The following is a 17,092-nucleotide window of genomic DNA, read 5'->3' as shown; positions in this document are numbered from 1 at the left end:
TATGAGACCGCTTCAGCTTTGGCTTCGCGACCGAGTCCCGAGGTGGGCATGGCAACACGGCACCTTCCGAGTAACAATTACTCCGTCCTGCCGTCAGACCTTCACCCCGTGGTCGGACCTCAGTTTTCTACGGGCCGAGTGCCCCTGGAACGAGCTTCGCGGCACGTCGTTGTAACGACAGATTCCTCCTCCACGGGCTGTGGTGCCATGTGCAATGGACGTGCTGCCGCGGGCTCCTGGACAGGACCCCGCCGCCTCTGAGCGTACATCAACCATCAAGGTGGTCTACGCTCCCGCCGTATGTCGCAACTCGCCCGCCACCTCCTCATATGGAGTCAGAAGCATCTGAGGTCGCTTCATGCCATTTATATCCCCGGAGCCCTGAACTGTGCAGCCGACGAGCTCTCACGGCTTCAGCCCCTCCCGGGAGATTGGCGACTCCATCCCCAGTCAGTTCAGCTGATTTGGGACCAGTTCGGGGACGCACAGATAGATCTGTTTGCCTCTCACGACTCGACCCATTGCGACCTGTATTATTCCCTGACCGAGGTCACGCTCGGCACGGATGCACTGGCGCACAGCTGGCCGCGGGGCCGCAAATATGCGTTTCCCCCAGTGAGCCTTCTTGCGCAGACCCTGCGCAAGGTCAGGGAGGACGAGGAGCAGGTCATTCTGGTCGCGCCATACTGGCCCGCCCGGACCTGGTTCTCCGAACTAGTACTCCTCGCGACAGCACCTCCTTGGCCGATTCCCCTGAGGAAGGACCTCTTTTCTCAGTGACGGGGCACCCTATGGCACCCTCGTCCCGATCTCTGGAACCTCCACGTGTGGCTCCTGGATGGGACGAGGCAGGTTTGAGTACCCTACCATCAGCGGTGGCGGCTACCATCACTTCCGCTAGAGCGTCGTCCACGAGACACGTCTATACGTTGAAGTGGAACCTCTTCGTCAACTGGTGCTCTTCTCACCGAGAAGACCCCTGGAGATGTTCGATTAGTGTCGTGCTTTCCTTCCTTCAAGATAGGCTGGAGCGAAGGCTGTCTCCCTCCACCCTGAAAGTCTATGTTGCCGCTATTGCCGCACACCATGACCCGGTCGAAGGTAAGTCCTTTGGAAGGCACGACCTGATCATCAGGTTCCTGAGAGGAGCGAGGAGACTAAATCCGCCTCGCCCTCCTCTCGTTCCCTCTTGGGACCTCTCAGTGGTTCTAACTGCCCTGCAGAGTGCTCCCTTTAAGCCGTTGCAATCAGTGGAGCTTAAGTTCCTGTCTATGAAGACAGCGCTCTTGGTTGCATTGGCCTCCATCAAGAGGGTGGGGGACCTGCACGCATTCTCCGTTGACGAAGCGTGCCTGGAATTTGGGCCGGCTTACTCTCACGTGAGCCTGAGACCCCGGCCTGGATATGTGCCCAAGGTTCCTACCACTCCCTTCCGGGACCAGGTGGTGAACCTGCAAGCGCTGCCCCCGGAGGAGGCAGACCCAGCCTTGGCACTGCTCTGTCCAGTACGCGCCCTCCGCGCCTATGTAGACAGGACGCAGTGTTTCAGGACCTCAGACCAGCTCTTTGTCTGTTATGGTGGGAAGCTGAAGGGAAAGGCTCTCTCCAAGCAAAGGTTGTCTCACTGGATAGTGGACGCCATTGCTTTGGCATACCAGCAGCAAGGTCGACCGTGCCCCCTTGGTGTGACTGCCCACTCCACCCGGAGTGTGGCATCCTCTTGGGCTCTAGCGCATGGCGCCTCGCTAACAGACATCTGGAGAGCTGCAGGCTGGGCGACACCTAACACATTCACCAGATTCTACAATCTCCGAGTGGAGCCAGTGTCCTCTCATGTACTCGCTTCAACCAGCTAGTACTGGACCCGCTCAGGTGTCTTCGCTTGGCGCCATTGTCTATTGCCTGTGCGTCGGCTAGGTGCCTCCCGTGTGCATGGTCCCTCCCCTGAGCGACCCCCACATGTGTATTTCCACTGTAAGCCTCTTGAGCATGTGTCTTTCCCTTGGCAAGCCACCTTGCCACCCCTGGGGTTGAAATATTCCACCTGCGGCTGGACACCCCAGTGTTCTCCATGTCTCCTTTGGGTCACATGTGTATTCTCTAAGTCCCCCCCTCTGGGTTGGCAGTAATTGCATATTTCCCCTGAACTTTGGGATATGGTCCCCAGTGTACCTTGGTATTCCTGTGCTAAATAGGAGTCCTTCGTCCGTGCCAGTCTCACGACAGGGATCTCAGATTTACGCAGGGCACTGGAAGACAGCTGAGAAGGTGGCGTGATTAGACTGGTAACCCCATTCGTCGTCATCCGACGTAACTCGGAGTGACAACGAAAGGGAACGTCTCGGTTACGTATGTAACCCTCATTCCCTGAGTAGGGAACGGAGACGTTACGTCTGCCTGCCACTTTCCGCTGTACCGCGGGGATCGCCTGAGCTCAGTCTTGGCTCCTCAGCGAAGAAACATATCTGGCTGTTGCTGGCGTCCTCCTTTTATACCCACGAGGTGAGGCGGAGTTACGTCATGCAAATTCCGCAGACCATGGCATTTCTTTGCCATTGGCTCGTTTTGTAATACTCGAAGTTGATAGGCTTTCTAAGCGAAACCCCATTCGTCGTCATCCGACGTAACGTCTCCGTTCCCTACGCAGGGAACGAGGGTTACATACGTAACCGAGACGTTTTCCCTAGCAGTAGATTTATACTGTCTGTTGGATTCAAACACCTAGTCCAAAACCCTCTTAAGTTTCCCCCCAAACAATGACAATTCTAAATAGATATTTTGAAAAATGTCTCGTTTTAGTTTTTTCTCCATACAGTGACCAACCAAAACCTTCTTTTATGTTCCACAGAAGAAATGAAGTTACACAGGTTTGGAATGACATGAGGGTGAGTAAATTATAACAGAATTTTCTTTTTTGGGTGAACTATCCCTTTAAATAACAGTAAAATCAAACTAAAAGTTGTCACAATGGTTGTTTTTTTATCTTATAAATGTATACAGTTTATTAATTACAATACTTTTGGCCAAAACAATGGTTGGATATATTTACATTGTTGCTGTTTCATGAATTATTTTGTTTCATATAATTGTTTTACAGCCTAAAATAAGCCTATTGAGGAAAAAGGTAAACATGCTCTCAATGAATGAAGTGTTTATCACTAATTAAATGTTTGCCAAATTATCTATTTTGCTACAAATATAAAAATTCATGCAAGTGGTCTGAAAGGACCTTACTGCTTTAATGTGCGAACCAGCTGAGATGAAATAAACAGAAAACATAATATAAATGTGCATAAAGTACAGCTTTTTACAGAAGTAAGAATCAATATTTAATGTACAATTCAGTTGGTATGTATTCGACCCACAATTTGTAGTTCCGCAATTTTAGATACTCTTGAAAACCTGTAAATGTTCATTTTAGAGGAGTCTTTTATTTCTACCCAATTCATTAATCATGTTTTATCATCCATTAATTTCTCCATGTGGCTATACAGCGTCCCATTTTTCTCACCGTTTTCCCCCAAGCATTTCATTACCGCTATAAAAATGTTCTCGACAAGAACTCAATTCCTTTTTCTCTTCTCCACAGTTTTATGATTTCTTTGTTGTTCAGTTCAGCATTTGACCTATACAGAGTCGGAATGAATCTCATAGGTCCTGATTACAATTCCTAAGAAAGTAAGTGGATCCTGAATTTCGAAAAATACCCGGAAAACAGTTCCTATGCTCGTTTTACAACTGTCCAAAACAATCAGAGAAATGGATTAAAACTACACAGTAAAACTTGTGTGCCTTCAATACTCTCTTCATTATTTCCTTTGGCCTTGGGATTTTTTTGGTCCAAGATGTATTTTTGCCTAAAAGGAAAAAATATAGTTTCTTTTTTAATACATAACCATCATCGTACATGGACATGCGTGCAAAGTTCACAGCCCTGTTTCTCATGGTAGTCCTCCAGATCAGTTGGATGAACAGAGAATGATCGCACCCTCCAGATGGTGTTGGATTTTCACACTGGACTCATTAGACATTTAATCATCTTTGGTCAGAGCTACGAACCCAGAGGGACAAGGCTGTCCAGTGTCCAACGGCCATCTGACCTCACAGCCTGGTCACTGATGAGCCAAACAGAAAGAGAACAGACAGCCGAGCAGAGCGTGTCCTTTTGGAAATGGACCGTGCTGTAAAATTTTCCCTGGTATTTTAGCGTCTGATTTGTGATACAGAAACCTTTACATGAACACAATGAATACAGCCAGATTTCTATGACTCTGATATTCAGTTTAACTCAAGTCTGGTGGGATCAATCATGTTCAGATTGTAATAAGAGAGCGCGATATAGTAAACACTCACTGGCACTTTCACATGGGATAAACAGTATGTCACTCCTGAAATCATTTTGGAATCCCTGCTGCTTTTATTCGAGTCATCCAGAGACCAAAGCCCAGTCAATTCTCATACCTCCAACTGCAGGCACCCTCTCTTCCTGTGGATCCTCTTCATGCACTTTCCATTCCATTTACTCACCAAAAGTTCATTTCCACTGAATACACATCCATCTATAAGCCAGAGGGATAAATGAGACTGAGAGCCGAATATCCATATTCAATTTCTCTCGTGCACTGAGGGATGCAGTCGGCAGAGTGCCAATTAAAAAAGAAAAACTGCAGTGACATCTTTATGAGCACACGTGTCTCACCTGGATGAAGTCACTGAGAGCAAGATCATGAAAAGTAAATCCCTGATATTTTCAGAATACGGGTAATGTTAGATGCATAAAATTGAACAACAAATATTGTTCTAATTCCAAAGCACTTTTATTCTCAAACTAAATATGACGCAATATAGATGGTAGTAACATCAAACACCATTGGTTCTAGTGTTTTGTGACAAAACCACTTTGCTCTGTCACGTTTTGGTTTTGTTTCATGTCTGTCAAGTGTTCCCATTTTCTAGTCATGTGATCCTGCCATGTGTTCTGTGTTGTCATGTTGTCATTGGTTCATTGTTCAATTCAATTCAATTCAATTCAAATTTATTTGTATAGCGCTTTTCACAATACACATTGTCTCAAAGCAGCTTTACAGAAATTGCATTTCGGAAATGTACATAGAAAAATACAGTTAGTTAATCAAGTATTAATTTATGGCATAACATATCGCCGGCTTTGAGTCGTCTCTTCACAGGCGTCGAGTCGTCTCTTCACAGGCGTTGGGGCATCTGAAGTCTCCGTGAGAGGCTGGATACAAACTGGAGCTGACGAACGCTATTTACCTCGGGACTAGCGTCCCGAGATAACAGCAGAAAGGCAGATGGGAAATAATTAGCATAGCTGATGTTCATAATGTTAATGCATTCGAACCGATTCAGCAGTATCAAAGGTTAAGCATTAAGTGAATGCTTGGTTAAAGAGATGCGTCTTTAATCTAGTTTTAAACTGGGACAGCGAGTCTGAGGCTCGTACAATATCAGGAAGGCTATTCCAGAGTTTAGGAGCTAAATGCGAGAACGCCCTCCCTCCTTTAGTGGACTTAGATATCCTAGGAATGACCAGAAGCCTCGAATTTAGTGGTCTTAAAGAGCGCGATGGATTGTATGGCGATAGAAGGTCTGTTAAATACACAGGAGCTAAACCATTTAGGGCTTTATAGGTCAGTAGGAATACTTTGTAATTGATACGTAACTTAATAGGTAACCAGTGTAGAGATGATAAAATAGGTGTTATATGATCATATTTTCTTGATCTAGTAAGAACTCTAGCAGCTGCATTTTGCACTAACTGTAGCTTGTTAATTGAGGATGTAGGACAGCCAGCTAATAAAGCATTACAGTAATCTAGTCTCGAGGTCATGAAAGTATGAACTAACTTTTCTGCATCAGAAACAGATAGCATGTTGCGTAGCTTAGCAATGTTTCTAAGGTGGAAAAAGGCTGTTCTTGTAATATATGAAATATGATTTTCGAAAGTCAAGTTGCGGTCTAGTATAACGCCCAGGTCTTTTACTGTAGTGGACAAAGTAACAGGACATCCTTCTAAATTAAAGTTGTATTGTAAGGGATTTTGTGGGTAGTTTTTTGGACCAATAAGTAGTACCTCCGTTTTATCTGAATTTAATAGCAGGAAATTACACGTCATCCAGCATTTTATATCATTTAGACACTCTGTCAATTTAGATAAGTTAGTGTTTTCATCTGGTCGTGATGAGATATATAATTGAGTGTCATCAGCATAACAGTGGAAATTAATTCCATGTTTTCTTATAATATTACCAAGTGGCAGCATATATATTGAGAATAGCAGAGGGCCTAACACCGATCCTTGCGGCACTCCATAGTCTACTGACGTTATCTTTGATTTTTCCCCATTTAGACAGACAAAATGGTAACGGTCTGATAAGTAAGATCTAAACCAGCTTAATGCCTGTCCCTGAACACCAGTGTAGTTTTGTAGTCGATCCAGGAGTATTTTATGATCGATAGTGTCGAACGCAGCGCTTAGATCGAGTAGAACTAGTATTGAGATACAGCCTTGGTCAGAAGCTAAAAGTAAATCATTTGTAATTTTAACTAGCGCAGTTTCTGTGCTATGATGCGGTCTGAATCCCGACTGGAATTTTTCATAGATATCATTTTCTTGTAAGAAAGAGCACAATTGAGCGGACACAATTTTTTCTAGTATTTTAGACATAAATGGAAGATTTGAGATGGGTCTGTAATTTGCTAAGTTATTTGGATCTAATTGCGGTTTCTTAATGAGAGGTTTTATTACTGCCAGCTTGAATATTTTTGGAACATGACCTAAAAATAAAGACGAGTTAATAATATTAAGAAGAGGCTCTTCGACTACAGGTAACACTTCTTTCAGTAGTTTAGTGGGTATTGGATCTAATAAACATGTTGTTGGTTTCGATGCAATGATAAGTTTATTTAGCTCTTCCTGTCCTATAGTTGTAAATCGGTGTAGTTGTTCTAGAGGGGCCATAATTGAGGCTGAATCATAAGACATCATAGAGGATTGTATATTTACAATTGTGTTTCGGATGCTTTCTATTTTCTCATTGAAGTAATTCATAAAATCATTACTACTATATTGTAATGGAATATTTTGCTCTGGTGATGTTTGTTTATTTGTTAGTCTAGCCACGGTGTTGAATAAAAACCTTGGATTATTTTGGTTATTTTCTATTAGTTTGCGGAGATGCTCAGCCCTTGCTGCTTTTAGAGCCTTTTTATAACGTGACATACTGTCTTTCCACGCGATTCTAAAGACCTCTAAATTAGTTTGTTTCCATTTACGCTCTAAGTTACGAGTTTCTCTCTTGATTGCATGCGTAGCACTGTTGTACCATGGTGCTTTAGTTTTCTCTCTTACCTTTTTTAATCTAATTGGTGCAACAATATCTAGTGTACTAGAGAACATGGTGCTCAAACTGCTAGTCATTTCCTCTAGTTCATCTGTTTGTTTGGGTGCACTGCGCAGCTGAGATAGATCAGGTAAGCTATTTGAGAATCTATCTATAGTGGTTGGAAGGATTGTTCTGCCTGGTCGATAACGTTGCGCAACGTGACAAATTTCAGCAGTACGTATTATACAAGTTACCATGTAATGATCAGTGAGATCATCACTTTGCGGTATAATATTTATATCAGTTGGATTGGTTCCATATGATATAATTAAATCTAGTGTATGATTTAGACGATGAGTGGGACCGCTGACGTTTTGCGTGACCCCAAAGGAGTTTAATAAATCTGTAAACGCAGTCCCTAACGCATCATTTGTATTATCTACGTGTATGTTAAAGTCTCCAACAATTATTGCTTTATCGACATTGACCAATAGATCTGAGAGAAAGTATGCAAACTCTTTTAGGAAATCAGCATAGGGCCCTGGAGGTCTATATAGGGTAGCCAAGGCTAGAGATAATATGGATTTGTTTCTTGCATCTAAGAGCGTAACATTTAGCACAAGTACTTCAAACGAATTAAACCTGTGACCTGTTTTCTGAGTAACATTAAGAATATCTCTATAGATTGTTGCAACCCCGCCGCCACGACCGATCAGACGGGGCTCATGCTTATAACAGTATCCTGGTGGAGTGGACTCATTTAGACCGAAATAATCATTTGGTTTAAGCCAGGTTTCAGTAAGGCAAAGTACATCGAAACTATTATCTGTGACCATTTCATTTACAATAACCGCCTTAGGTGTGAGCGATCTAATGTTTAGAAGACCTAGCTTTAGAAATTGTTTTTGTTCACTGATATTTAGATTTTCTGGTTTAATTACAATAAGATTTTTGCTAGATCCTACACTAGATTTATTGTTTGGCCTCACTAAGCGAGGAATAGACACAGTTTCTATATAATGTTCTACACTACTTATATCAATTAAGTTGGGACAGCAAAGACTGTGATTTGGACTTTGACTTACTAGTCATATGGTGTGTAACGTCTTGGAGATGTTGTCGGACAGAACAGCCGCTCCGATTCTGCTGGGGTGCAGGCCATCAGCACGGTAGAGCCTAGGTCGCTCCCAGAACAGATTCCAATTATTTACAAAGAGCAGTTTCTGTTCATTACACCATGACATTAACCATTCATTTAGAGCAAATAATCTACTGAACCTTTCTTGTCCTAGTCGGTACGTGGGAAGCGGTCCAGACACGATGATAGTTGCTTCAGGCGATGTGCTGCGAACCGTCTCGATCAGGCTTCTGTAGTCCTTCTTCAGAACCTCCGTCTGCCGCAGCCTGATGTCGTTCGTCCCGGCGTGTAGGACCACAGCTCCGACGCGCTCGTCACCGTTCAGGATCTCGGGAATCTGTGCGGCGACATCAAGAACACGAGCACCAGGAAAACAGTGAGTGCGCACCTTACGCTTACCTGAGGTAGCACGGACATGACGGACCATGGAAGTGCCGATGATCACGGCGGCGTCACGTTCCGGCTCGCGAAGAGGGGAGAAGCGGTTCCGGGTGGAGATCTCGAAGACCGGGAGGGGGGGGGAAGTCCTTGGTCTGGTCCTGGCTCGTGTCTTCCGCTGTGGGATCACCCAGGGTCCGTGGTGTTGCCTCGGTGCCGGAGTGAATGAAGGCAGAGATGATCGCGTCCTCCTGGGCAGAGAAACGCACGGAGTAGACGAAGTCGGAGTCAAAAAGTTACTAACCACTGACTTGTGAGCATCGGCGCGTGATGTTTCGAGCGTTGATCGCCGATCTCGCAGCTCGGCTTGCTTCACCAGCAGAACGCGGATCTGTTTCTCCACCGACTCCAGCTCCAATCGTACCGAAACCAGCTCGAATGTGTCCTCACCTGCACTCAGAGGTAACGTTAGACACACATCCGATATGTTCGCCATTATAACAGATGAACAGTAAATTAGTAGTGATACTACCAATATCACTACTAATTTAGGACTGAAATGATGGATATAACACGTATCCTTTCAGTCAAACGGGTGTAAAATGAGAGGGTCGATAGGCGCGAGGCCACGCGTGAAATGCTAGCGGGCTAAAGGCTAGTAGCCGAGATTCGGAAAGTTGGATCTAAGTAGCGATATCAAAGCAATCCGATTGTTTTTTATAAGGAATAGTGTCGAGGATAAGTTCACATGATATAAAAATAGAAAGTGCTTGTTTATAAATGAGTGGTAAAGAAGAAAATCAGCGATTAATGAATCAATTCGACGGAGCTCCAAACACAAACACAGATCGCACGCGCATGCGCACGCGCAAACGCTTATCCAGCCCTTATGTTCACAGGTGTCCCTTGTCTAGTCATTAGTCTTGTGTATTTAAGCCCTCGTGTTTGCCATATTTCTTTATCAAGTATTGGTTCACTGTAACCTTTGATGTCCCTGTCCCATGACTTTGTTTTATCTTGTTTTGTCTAATAAATACTGCACTTGGTACTTGCCTTCAGTGGACATTGTTACAGATTGAAGGAAGTTGCTATTTTTTACCTTTTTGGAGCTTGACTGGCTTGATATGGGTGCTTCTCAATATTCCTCCTCGCTCCTCTGTCCTCCATCCTATGACCTGGAAACCGATCGAGCACAGCCATCTTGAAAAACATTTCAATTCTTTAATTGCACCGCGAGGAGTCGAGGATCGAGGAGTGAGGAAGTCATGAGCGAGGATACACAGGTGTATCCTATGCGGAAGTGTTTTATCGACTAAACGTGACGCACGTAAATCCTCCTTCCCCCTTCACATTGGTCACAATAATTTTAATTTATACTTTACCCTTGCAGTTTATATAAACCACACATCTCACATATTTCAACAAGGTATCTTGCTTTATTATCTATTATGAATTTCTTAAATAAACAAACTTCAACAATATAAGGGCAGATCTTTTGAGCTCTGCTGATGACGTTGTGAAGTGACGCTCGTGATCAAGTATTCCAATGTATAAAAAAAGCTTTCATTCGATTCCTCCGTCCTCATTTTCTTTCCTTGCGTCCTTCCCTCACAACCTACAGGGGGTGGAGCTGAGATGCGAGGTAAGGAAACGAGGATGCACAAATAAGAATTGAGAAGCACCCCATATTGATACTATATGGCTGCTGATGACTACTAAGATGGCGCTGTTGTATGTGGCCTGCTGTCTTTCGCTTGCTGTGTTGTCTAGTTTATTTGTTTCTTTTTGTTTTATGCTTCATTTGACAAAGTGTGCTTCACCAGTATGCAATCGGATTATACCCTTCTTTCCGACTGCAGCGGGGCTTCTCCCTGGTTTCTGCTCTCCTCGCTTTTACCATGGAGGAGTCTGCACGGACCATATTCGTGCGCTACCTAGGGCGAAGCAGCCTAAGGTATCCAACGAGCACCTGCCATGGCTAAAAATGGCCTTGATCAACGCTAGATCTGTGGTAAACAAGATTTTCATCATTAATGATTTCTTCTCTTCTCTAGACTTGGATTTTTTATTTATAAATGAAACGTGGCTTTCTGCTGGGGATTCATACCGAAATATGACAAACTTTTGATATTAAGAGATTTTAATGTTCATATTTGTTGTGCTGCTGACCTGTTAGCTAAAGAATTTTCTAACTTTTTAAATGCCTTTGATTTGGCTCTTCAAGTCAATATTGCCACTTATCATCATGGACATACACTTGACTTAGTGTTATCTCATGGTTTTTCCCTCTGCAATCTTGAGGTGTGTGAAAATGTTTTTTCTGATCATATGTCCATTTTGTTTGCTGTCCCTTTTGCATTTAATGCTCCAAAATGTATTACTTACAGTATGCTCGCCGTTCCTGGCTTATTACGTCTACTACCAAAAATGCCTTTTCTTTAGCATTCCATGACGTTACTCTATCAATGGAAGACTGTCATTGTGATCTGAGTGCTGAAGAGCTTCTGTCTAGGTTTAATTTTATCTGTGAAAACATTTTAGACTTAGTTGCACCGCTAAAGACACTACATCTTAAATCAAGAATTGAGCCTTGGCGAGATGCTACAATAAGGTCTCTTAGGCAGATTTGTAGAAGAGCTGAGTGCAAATGGAAAAGGGACAAACTTCAGGTCTCTTTTGTTAAGAGAATCACTATTGCAATATCAGAAATCGGTAAAAGCAGCCGATCAAGATATTTTACTGAAATTATTAATAAGAACTGTCACAGACCGAAAACTCTTTTTTATATTATAAATGCCACTACCAACCCTCCTGTTTGCTCGCCCCCTGATGTGTCTTAATCTATGTGTGAGGACTTTCTAAAGTTTTTTGTTAAGATAAGTGATCTAAGATTGGAAATTACTCCCTTTTCTCCTGATCCCTCAACTCCCCCTAGTTGTACTGCTGTTTTTAGTCAGTTTAACCCTATTCCTGGCACTCATCTTCAACAAATAGTAGAGTACCTTAAGTCTTCAGGCTCTTCTACTGATGTTATATGGAAGCCGATTAGTCTCAATTGTAATTCACGTAATTCACGTGTAAAAACATGATTCACACATGCGTAGACAATTTCACATGCATGAAATCTAATTCACGTACACACAATAAACTCACGTGCGTGAAAAAAAAATATATTCACAAAAAGCAATTCACATGCGCAAAATAAAATTATATATTCATAACATACATTTCACAAAGGCAAAACACACTTCGTAGATATACAACTGTGCACAAAAACCATTGAATGTTTAAAATGCACGAGTTTAGCCTTGAATGTGAATGTGCAAATCGTCATTCGTGTGTGTGAGAGTGTGTGCGAGAGGGAGAAAGACTGTCTCCTCCTACACACATCAGTCGTACAGATTTAAAGGATTAGTTCACCTCAAAATGAAGATTTCCTAATAATTTACTCACCCCAATGCCATCCAAGATATCCATGTCTTTCTTTCCTCAGTGGAAGAGAAATTAAGTTTTTTGAGGAAAACATTTCTGGATTTTTCTTCGAATAATGGACTTCAATGACAACCAGCGTTTTGAAGTCCAAATCAATGCAGTTTCAAAGGTCTTTGAAGTGCTTCAGCGGACTGTGCACAATTTCAGCTGAGGATGAGAGTCTTATCATGCAAAACGATAGGTCATTTTCAAAATATATATATATATATATATATACTTTTTAACTATAATTGTTCGGATGGAGCTGATCTGCAACACGCCGGGAACTACGTCATCATGTTGAAAGGTCACTGTCGATGTCACCGGCGCCTGCGTAAGTACCCCCCTACTGTTTACAAAGCGACCAATACAATTTGAACTATCCTCCTTTGCATGGTCGAGTGGGGCGGATCTGCTAAAACACGCTCAGTCCACCCTTGCTTAAAAAACAGAACCTAGACCCCACAGTGTTAGCAAATTTTAGACCCATCTCCAATTTGTCTTTGATTACTAAGATTTTGGAGAAAATAGTCCTGCAACAACTGCAAAGCTTCCTAGCTGATAATGCAATTTTTGAAAATTTCAAATCTGGGTTTAGAAAACATCACTCCACAGAGACTGCATTGTTGAAGGTTTTTAATGATGTATTAATAACTTGTGATTCTGGCGTCTATGCCATTCTTGTGCTTTTAGATTTAACTGCTGCATTTGATACAGTAGATCATGCTGTTCTTTTTGCCCAGTTGGAACCTTGTGCAGGCATTATAGGCAGTGCACTAGACTGGTTTAAATCTTATTTTACCAACATTAGCTTCTCAGTGAAGATTGGAGAACATGCCTCTAGTAATGCTGTGTTATTTTGTGGGGTTCCTCAATGGTCCATTTTGGCCCCCATTCTTTTTTCTGTATACACACTTCCACTTGGTTCTATTATTAGAAAACATGGGCTGTCATTTGTTACGTGGACGACACTCAAATTTATCTGCCCTTAAAACGGGTTTCAGATGGTCTGGACACTCTTATGGCCTGTTTGACTGATGTAAAGACCTGGTTGTCTTTAAACTTTCTGAATTTTAATGAGAGTAAAACAGAAACTATTATATTTGGACCCTCCGATTCCTCTATCACTCCTAAACTAAATTTTGGTGGTTTGTTCTCTTGTGTGAAGTTCTCTCATGGTGTTTGATGAATCTCTGAAATTTGATAGGCAGATAAATTAGTAGTGAAACATCTCGGTTACGTATGTAACCCTCGTTCCCTGAGTAGGGAACGGAGACGTTACGTCGGATGACGGCGAATGGGGTTTCGCTTAGAACACCTATCGAATTCAAGTACTACAAAACGAGCCAATGGCAAAGAAATGCCATGGGTCTGCAGAATTTGCATAGCGTATCTCCGCCTTACCTCGTGGGTATAAAAGGAGGACGCCGGCAACATGCAGATATGTTTCTTCGCTGAGGAGCCAAGACTGAGCTCAGGCGATCCCCGCGGTACAGGGGAAAGTGGCAGGAAGACGAAACGTCTCCGTTCCCTACTCAGGGAACGAGAGTTACATACGTAACCAAGACGTTCCCTTTCGTTGTCACACCGAGTTACGTCGGATGACGACGAATGGGGTTACCAGTCTAATCACGCCACCATCTCGGCTGTCTTCCAGTGCCCTGCGTAAATCTGAGATCCTTGTCGTGAGATTGGCACGGACGAAGGACTCCTATCTAGCACAGGAATACCAAGGTACACTGGGGAGCATATCCCATAGTTTAGAGGAAATATGCAATTATTGCCAACCCAGAGGGGGGGACTTAGAAAATACACATATGACGCAAAGGGATGCATATGGAGAACATTGGGGTGTCCAGCCGCAGGTGGAATATTATAACCCCAGGGGTGGCAAGGTGGCTTGCCAAGGGAAAGACACATGCTCAGAGAGGCTTACAGTGGAAATACACATGTGGGGGTCGCTCAGAGGAGGGACCATGCACACGGGAGGCACCTAGCCGACGCGCAGGCAATAGACACTGGCGCCGACGTCAGGAGTGCTGGAGGAACTCAGGGCTTTCGGAGAAGTTCACTTGAGGAAAATATCGCACGTATCCAGTCCGTGGAGTGGAATGGCGAGCAAGCGAAGGCACCTGAGCGGATCCAGTACTAGCTGGTTGAAGCGAGTACATGAGAGGACACTGGCTCCACTCAGAGATTGTAGAATCTGGCGAATGTGTTAGGTGTTGCCCAGCCTGCAGCTCTTCACAAGAGGACGCCACACTCCGGGTGGAGTGGGCAGTCACACCAAGGGGGCACGGTCGACCTTGCTGCTGGTATGCCAAGGCAATGGTGTCCACTATCCAGTGAGACAACCTTTGCTTGGAGAGAGCCCTCAGCTTCCCTTCAGCTTCCCACCATAACAGACAAAGAGCTGGTCTGAGGTCCTGAAACACTGCGTCCTGTCTACATAGGCGCGGAGAGCGCGTACTGGACAGAGCAGTGCTAGGCTGGGTCTGCCTCCTCCAGGGGCAGCGCTTGCAGATTCACCACCTGGTCCCGGAAGGGAGTGGTAGGAACCTTGGGCACATATCCAGGCTGGGGTCTCAGGATCACGTGAGAGTAAGCCGGCCCGAATTCCAGGCACGCTTCGTCAACGGAGAATCCGTGCAGGTCCTCTACCCTCTTGATGGAGGCCAGTGCAACCAGGAGCGCTGTCTTCATAGACAGGAATTTAAGCTCGACTGATTGGAGGGGCTCAAAAGGAGCACTCTTCAGGGCAGTTAGAACCACTGAGAGGTCCCAAGAGGGAACGAGAGGAGGGCGAGGCGGATTTAGTCTCCTCGCTCCTCTCAGGAACCTGACGACCAGGTCGTGCTTCCCCACCGACTTACCTTCGATGAGGTCATGGTGTGCGGCAATAGCGGCAACATAGACCTTCAGGGTGGAGGGAGACAGCCTTCGCTCCAGCCCCTGTTGAAGGAAGGAAAGCACAACGCTGATCGAGCAAATCCGGGGGTCTTCTCGGTGAGAGGAGCACCAGCTGACGAAGAGGTTCCACTTCAACGAATAGACGTGTCTCGTGGACTAGCGGAAGTGATGGTAGCCACCACCGCTGGTGGTAGGGTACTCAAACCTGCCTCGTCCCATCGAGGAGCCACACGTGGAGGTTCCAGAGATCGGGACGAGGGTGCCATAGGGTGCCCCGTCCCTGAAGGTTCTTCCTCAGAGGGATCGGCCAGGGAGGTGCTGTCGCGAGGAGTACTAGTTCGGAGAACCAGGTCCGGACGGGCCAGTACGGCGCGACCAGAATGACCTGCTCCTCGTCCTCCCTGACCTTGCGCAAGGTCTGCGCAAGAAGGCTCACTGGGGGAAACGCATACTTGCGGCCCTGCGGCCAGCTGTGCGCCAGAGTATCCGTGCCGAGCGTGCCCTCGGTCAGGGAATAAAACTGGGCGCAATGGGTCGAGTCGTGGGAGGCAAACAGATCTATCTGTGCGTCCCCGAACTGGTCCCAAATCAGCTGGATCGACTGGGGATGGAGTCGCCATTCTCCAGGGAGTGGCTGAAGCCGTGAGAGCTCGTCGGCTGCACAGTTCAGGGCTCCGGGGATATAAATGGCATGAAGCGACCTCAGATGCTTCTGACTCCATATGAGGAGGTGGCGAGCGAGTTGCGACATACGGCGGGAGCGTAGACCACCTTGATGGTTGATGTACGCTACAGTGGCGGTATTGTCTGAGCGGACTAGTACGTGTTGGTTCTTGAGCACGGCCCGGAAGCAGCGCAAAGCAAGATGTACGGCCAGCAACTCGAGGCAATTGACATGCCAGAGGTGACGGGGTCCTGTCCAGGAGCCCGCGGCAGCACGTCCATTGCACATGGCACCCCAGCCCGTGGAGGAGGCATCTGAGCTCCAGGGGCACTCCGGCCTGTAGAAAACTGAGGTTCGACCACGGGGTGAAGGTCTGACGGCAGGTCGGAGTAACTGTTACTCAGAGGGTGCCGTGTTGCCATGCCCACCTCGGGATTCGGTCGCGAAGCCAAAGCTGAAGCGGTCTCATATGAAGCAATCCAAGCGGCGTTGCCGCGGCTGCAGAAGCCATATGCCCCAGGAGCCTCTGAAAAAGTTTCAGTGGAACTGCACTCTTGCCCTCGAACTGTCTCAGGCAAGTCAGCAGTGACTGCGCGCGCTCACTCGTAAGCTGCACGGACATGGCGACCGAGTCGATATCCATACCGAGAAAAGAGATCCTCTGCACGGGGCAAAGTTTGCTCTTGTGCCAGTTGACCCGAAGGCCCAGACGAGCTAGGTGCCGAAGCACTAGGTCCCTGTGTTCGCAAACCTGAACTCGAGAGCGAGCTATGATCAGCCATGCGTCGATATAACTCAGGATGCGAACCCCGTGTTCCCGAAGGGGAACAAGGGCAGCCTCGATGACCTTCGTGAAGATGCGAGGAGACAGGGCTAGCCCGAAAGGGAGAACTGCGTACTGGATGCCTGCCCCTCGAAAGCAAACCGAAGGAACGGTCTGTGTGTAGGAAGAATGGAGACATGAAAGTAGGCGTCCTTCAGGTCGATCGCTGCAAACAAATCCTTGGATTGTATGCATTCGAAAACGCGCTTGGCGGTGAGCATCTTGAACGGCATCCTGTGAAGGGAGCGGTTCAGCACGCGCAAGTCCAGGATTGGCCGTAACCCACCGGTTTTCTTGGGGACAATGAAGTAGGGGCTGTAGAAGCCGGACCTCATCTCGGCTGGAGGGACAGTCTCGATTGC

The 17,092-nt window shown here is 45.7% G+C and overlaps 1 protein-coding gene across 1 annotated transcript; it reads right to left on the bottom strand.

The window, feature by feature from the left end:
• Positions 1–5,017: 5,017 nt before the first annotated feature.
• On the bottom strand, positions 5,018–9,462 carry LOC143714088 (uncharacterized). The gene is made up of 2 exons (XM_077205052.1): positions 8,432–9,462; positions 5,018–5,281 (listed from the first exon to the last, which is right to left on the bottom strand). The coding sequence occupies exon 1, from the start codon at positions 9,356–9,358 to the stop codon at positions 8,435–8,437; it is 924 nt and encodes a 307-aa protein (XP_077061167.1). The 5' UTR covers positions 9,359–9,462; the 3' UTR covers positions 5,018–5,281; positions 8,432–8,434.
• Between the last annotated feature and the right edge of the window lie 7,630 nt (positions 9,463–17,092).

Source organism: Siphateles boraxobius, unplaced genomic scaffold (assembly GCF_051911475.1).
Source record: "Siphateles boraxobius isolate OS27281-9 unplaced genomic scaffold, OSU_SipBor_1 12, whole genome shotgun sequence".
Classification (NCBI taxonomy): Eukaryota; Metazoa; Chordata; class Actinopteri; order Cypriniformes; family Leuciscidae; genus Siphateles; species Siphateles boraxobius.
Note: the sequence above shows the minus strand (reverse complement) of the source record. Positions and strands in the feature narration are given on the sequence as shown.

Coding starts and splice junctions, on each gene's coding strand:
- LOC143714088 (XM_077205052.1), bottom strand. CDS start 9,358: ATGGCGAACATATCGGATGTGTGTCTAACGTTACCTCTGAGTGCAGGT.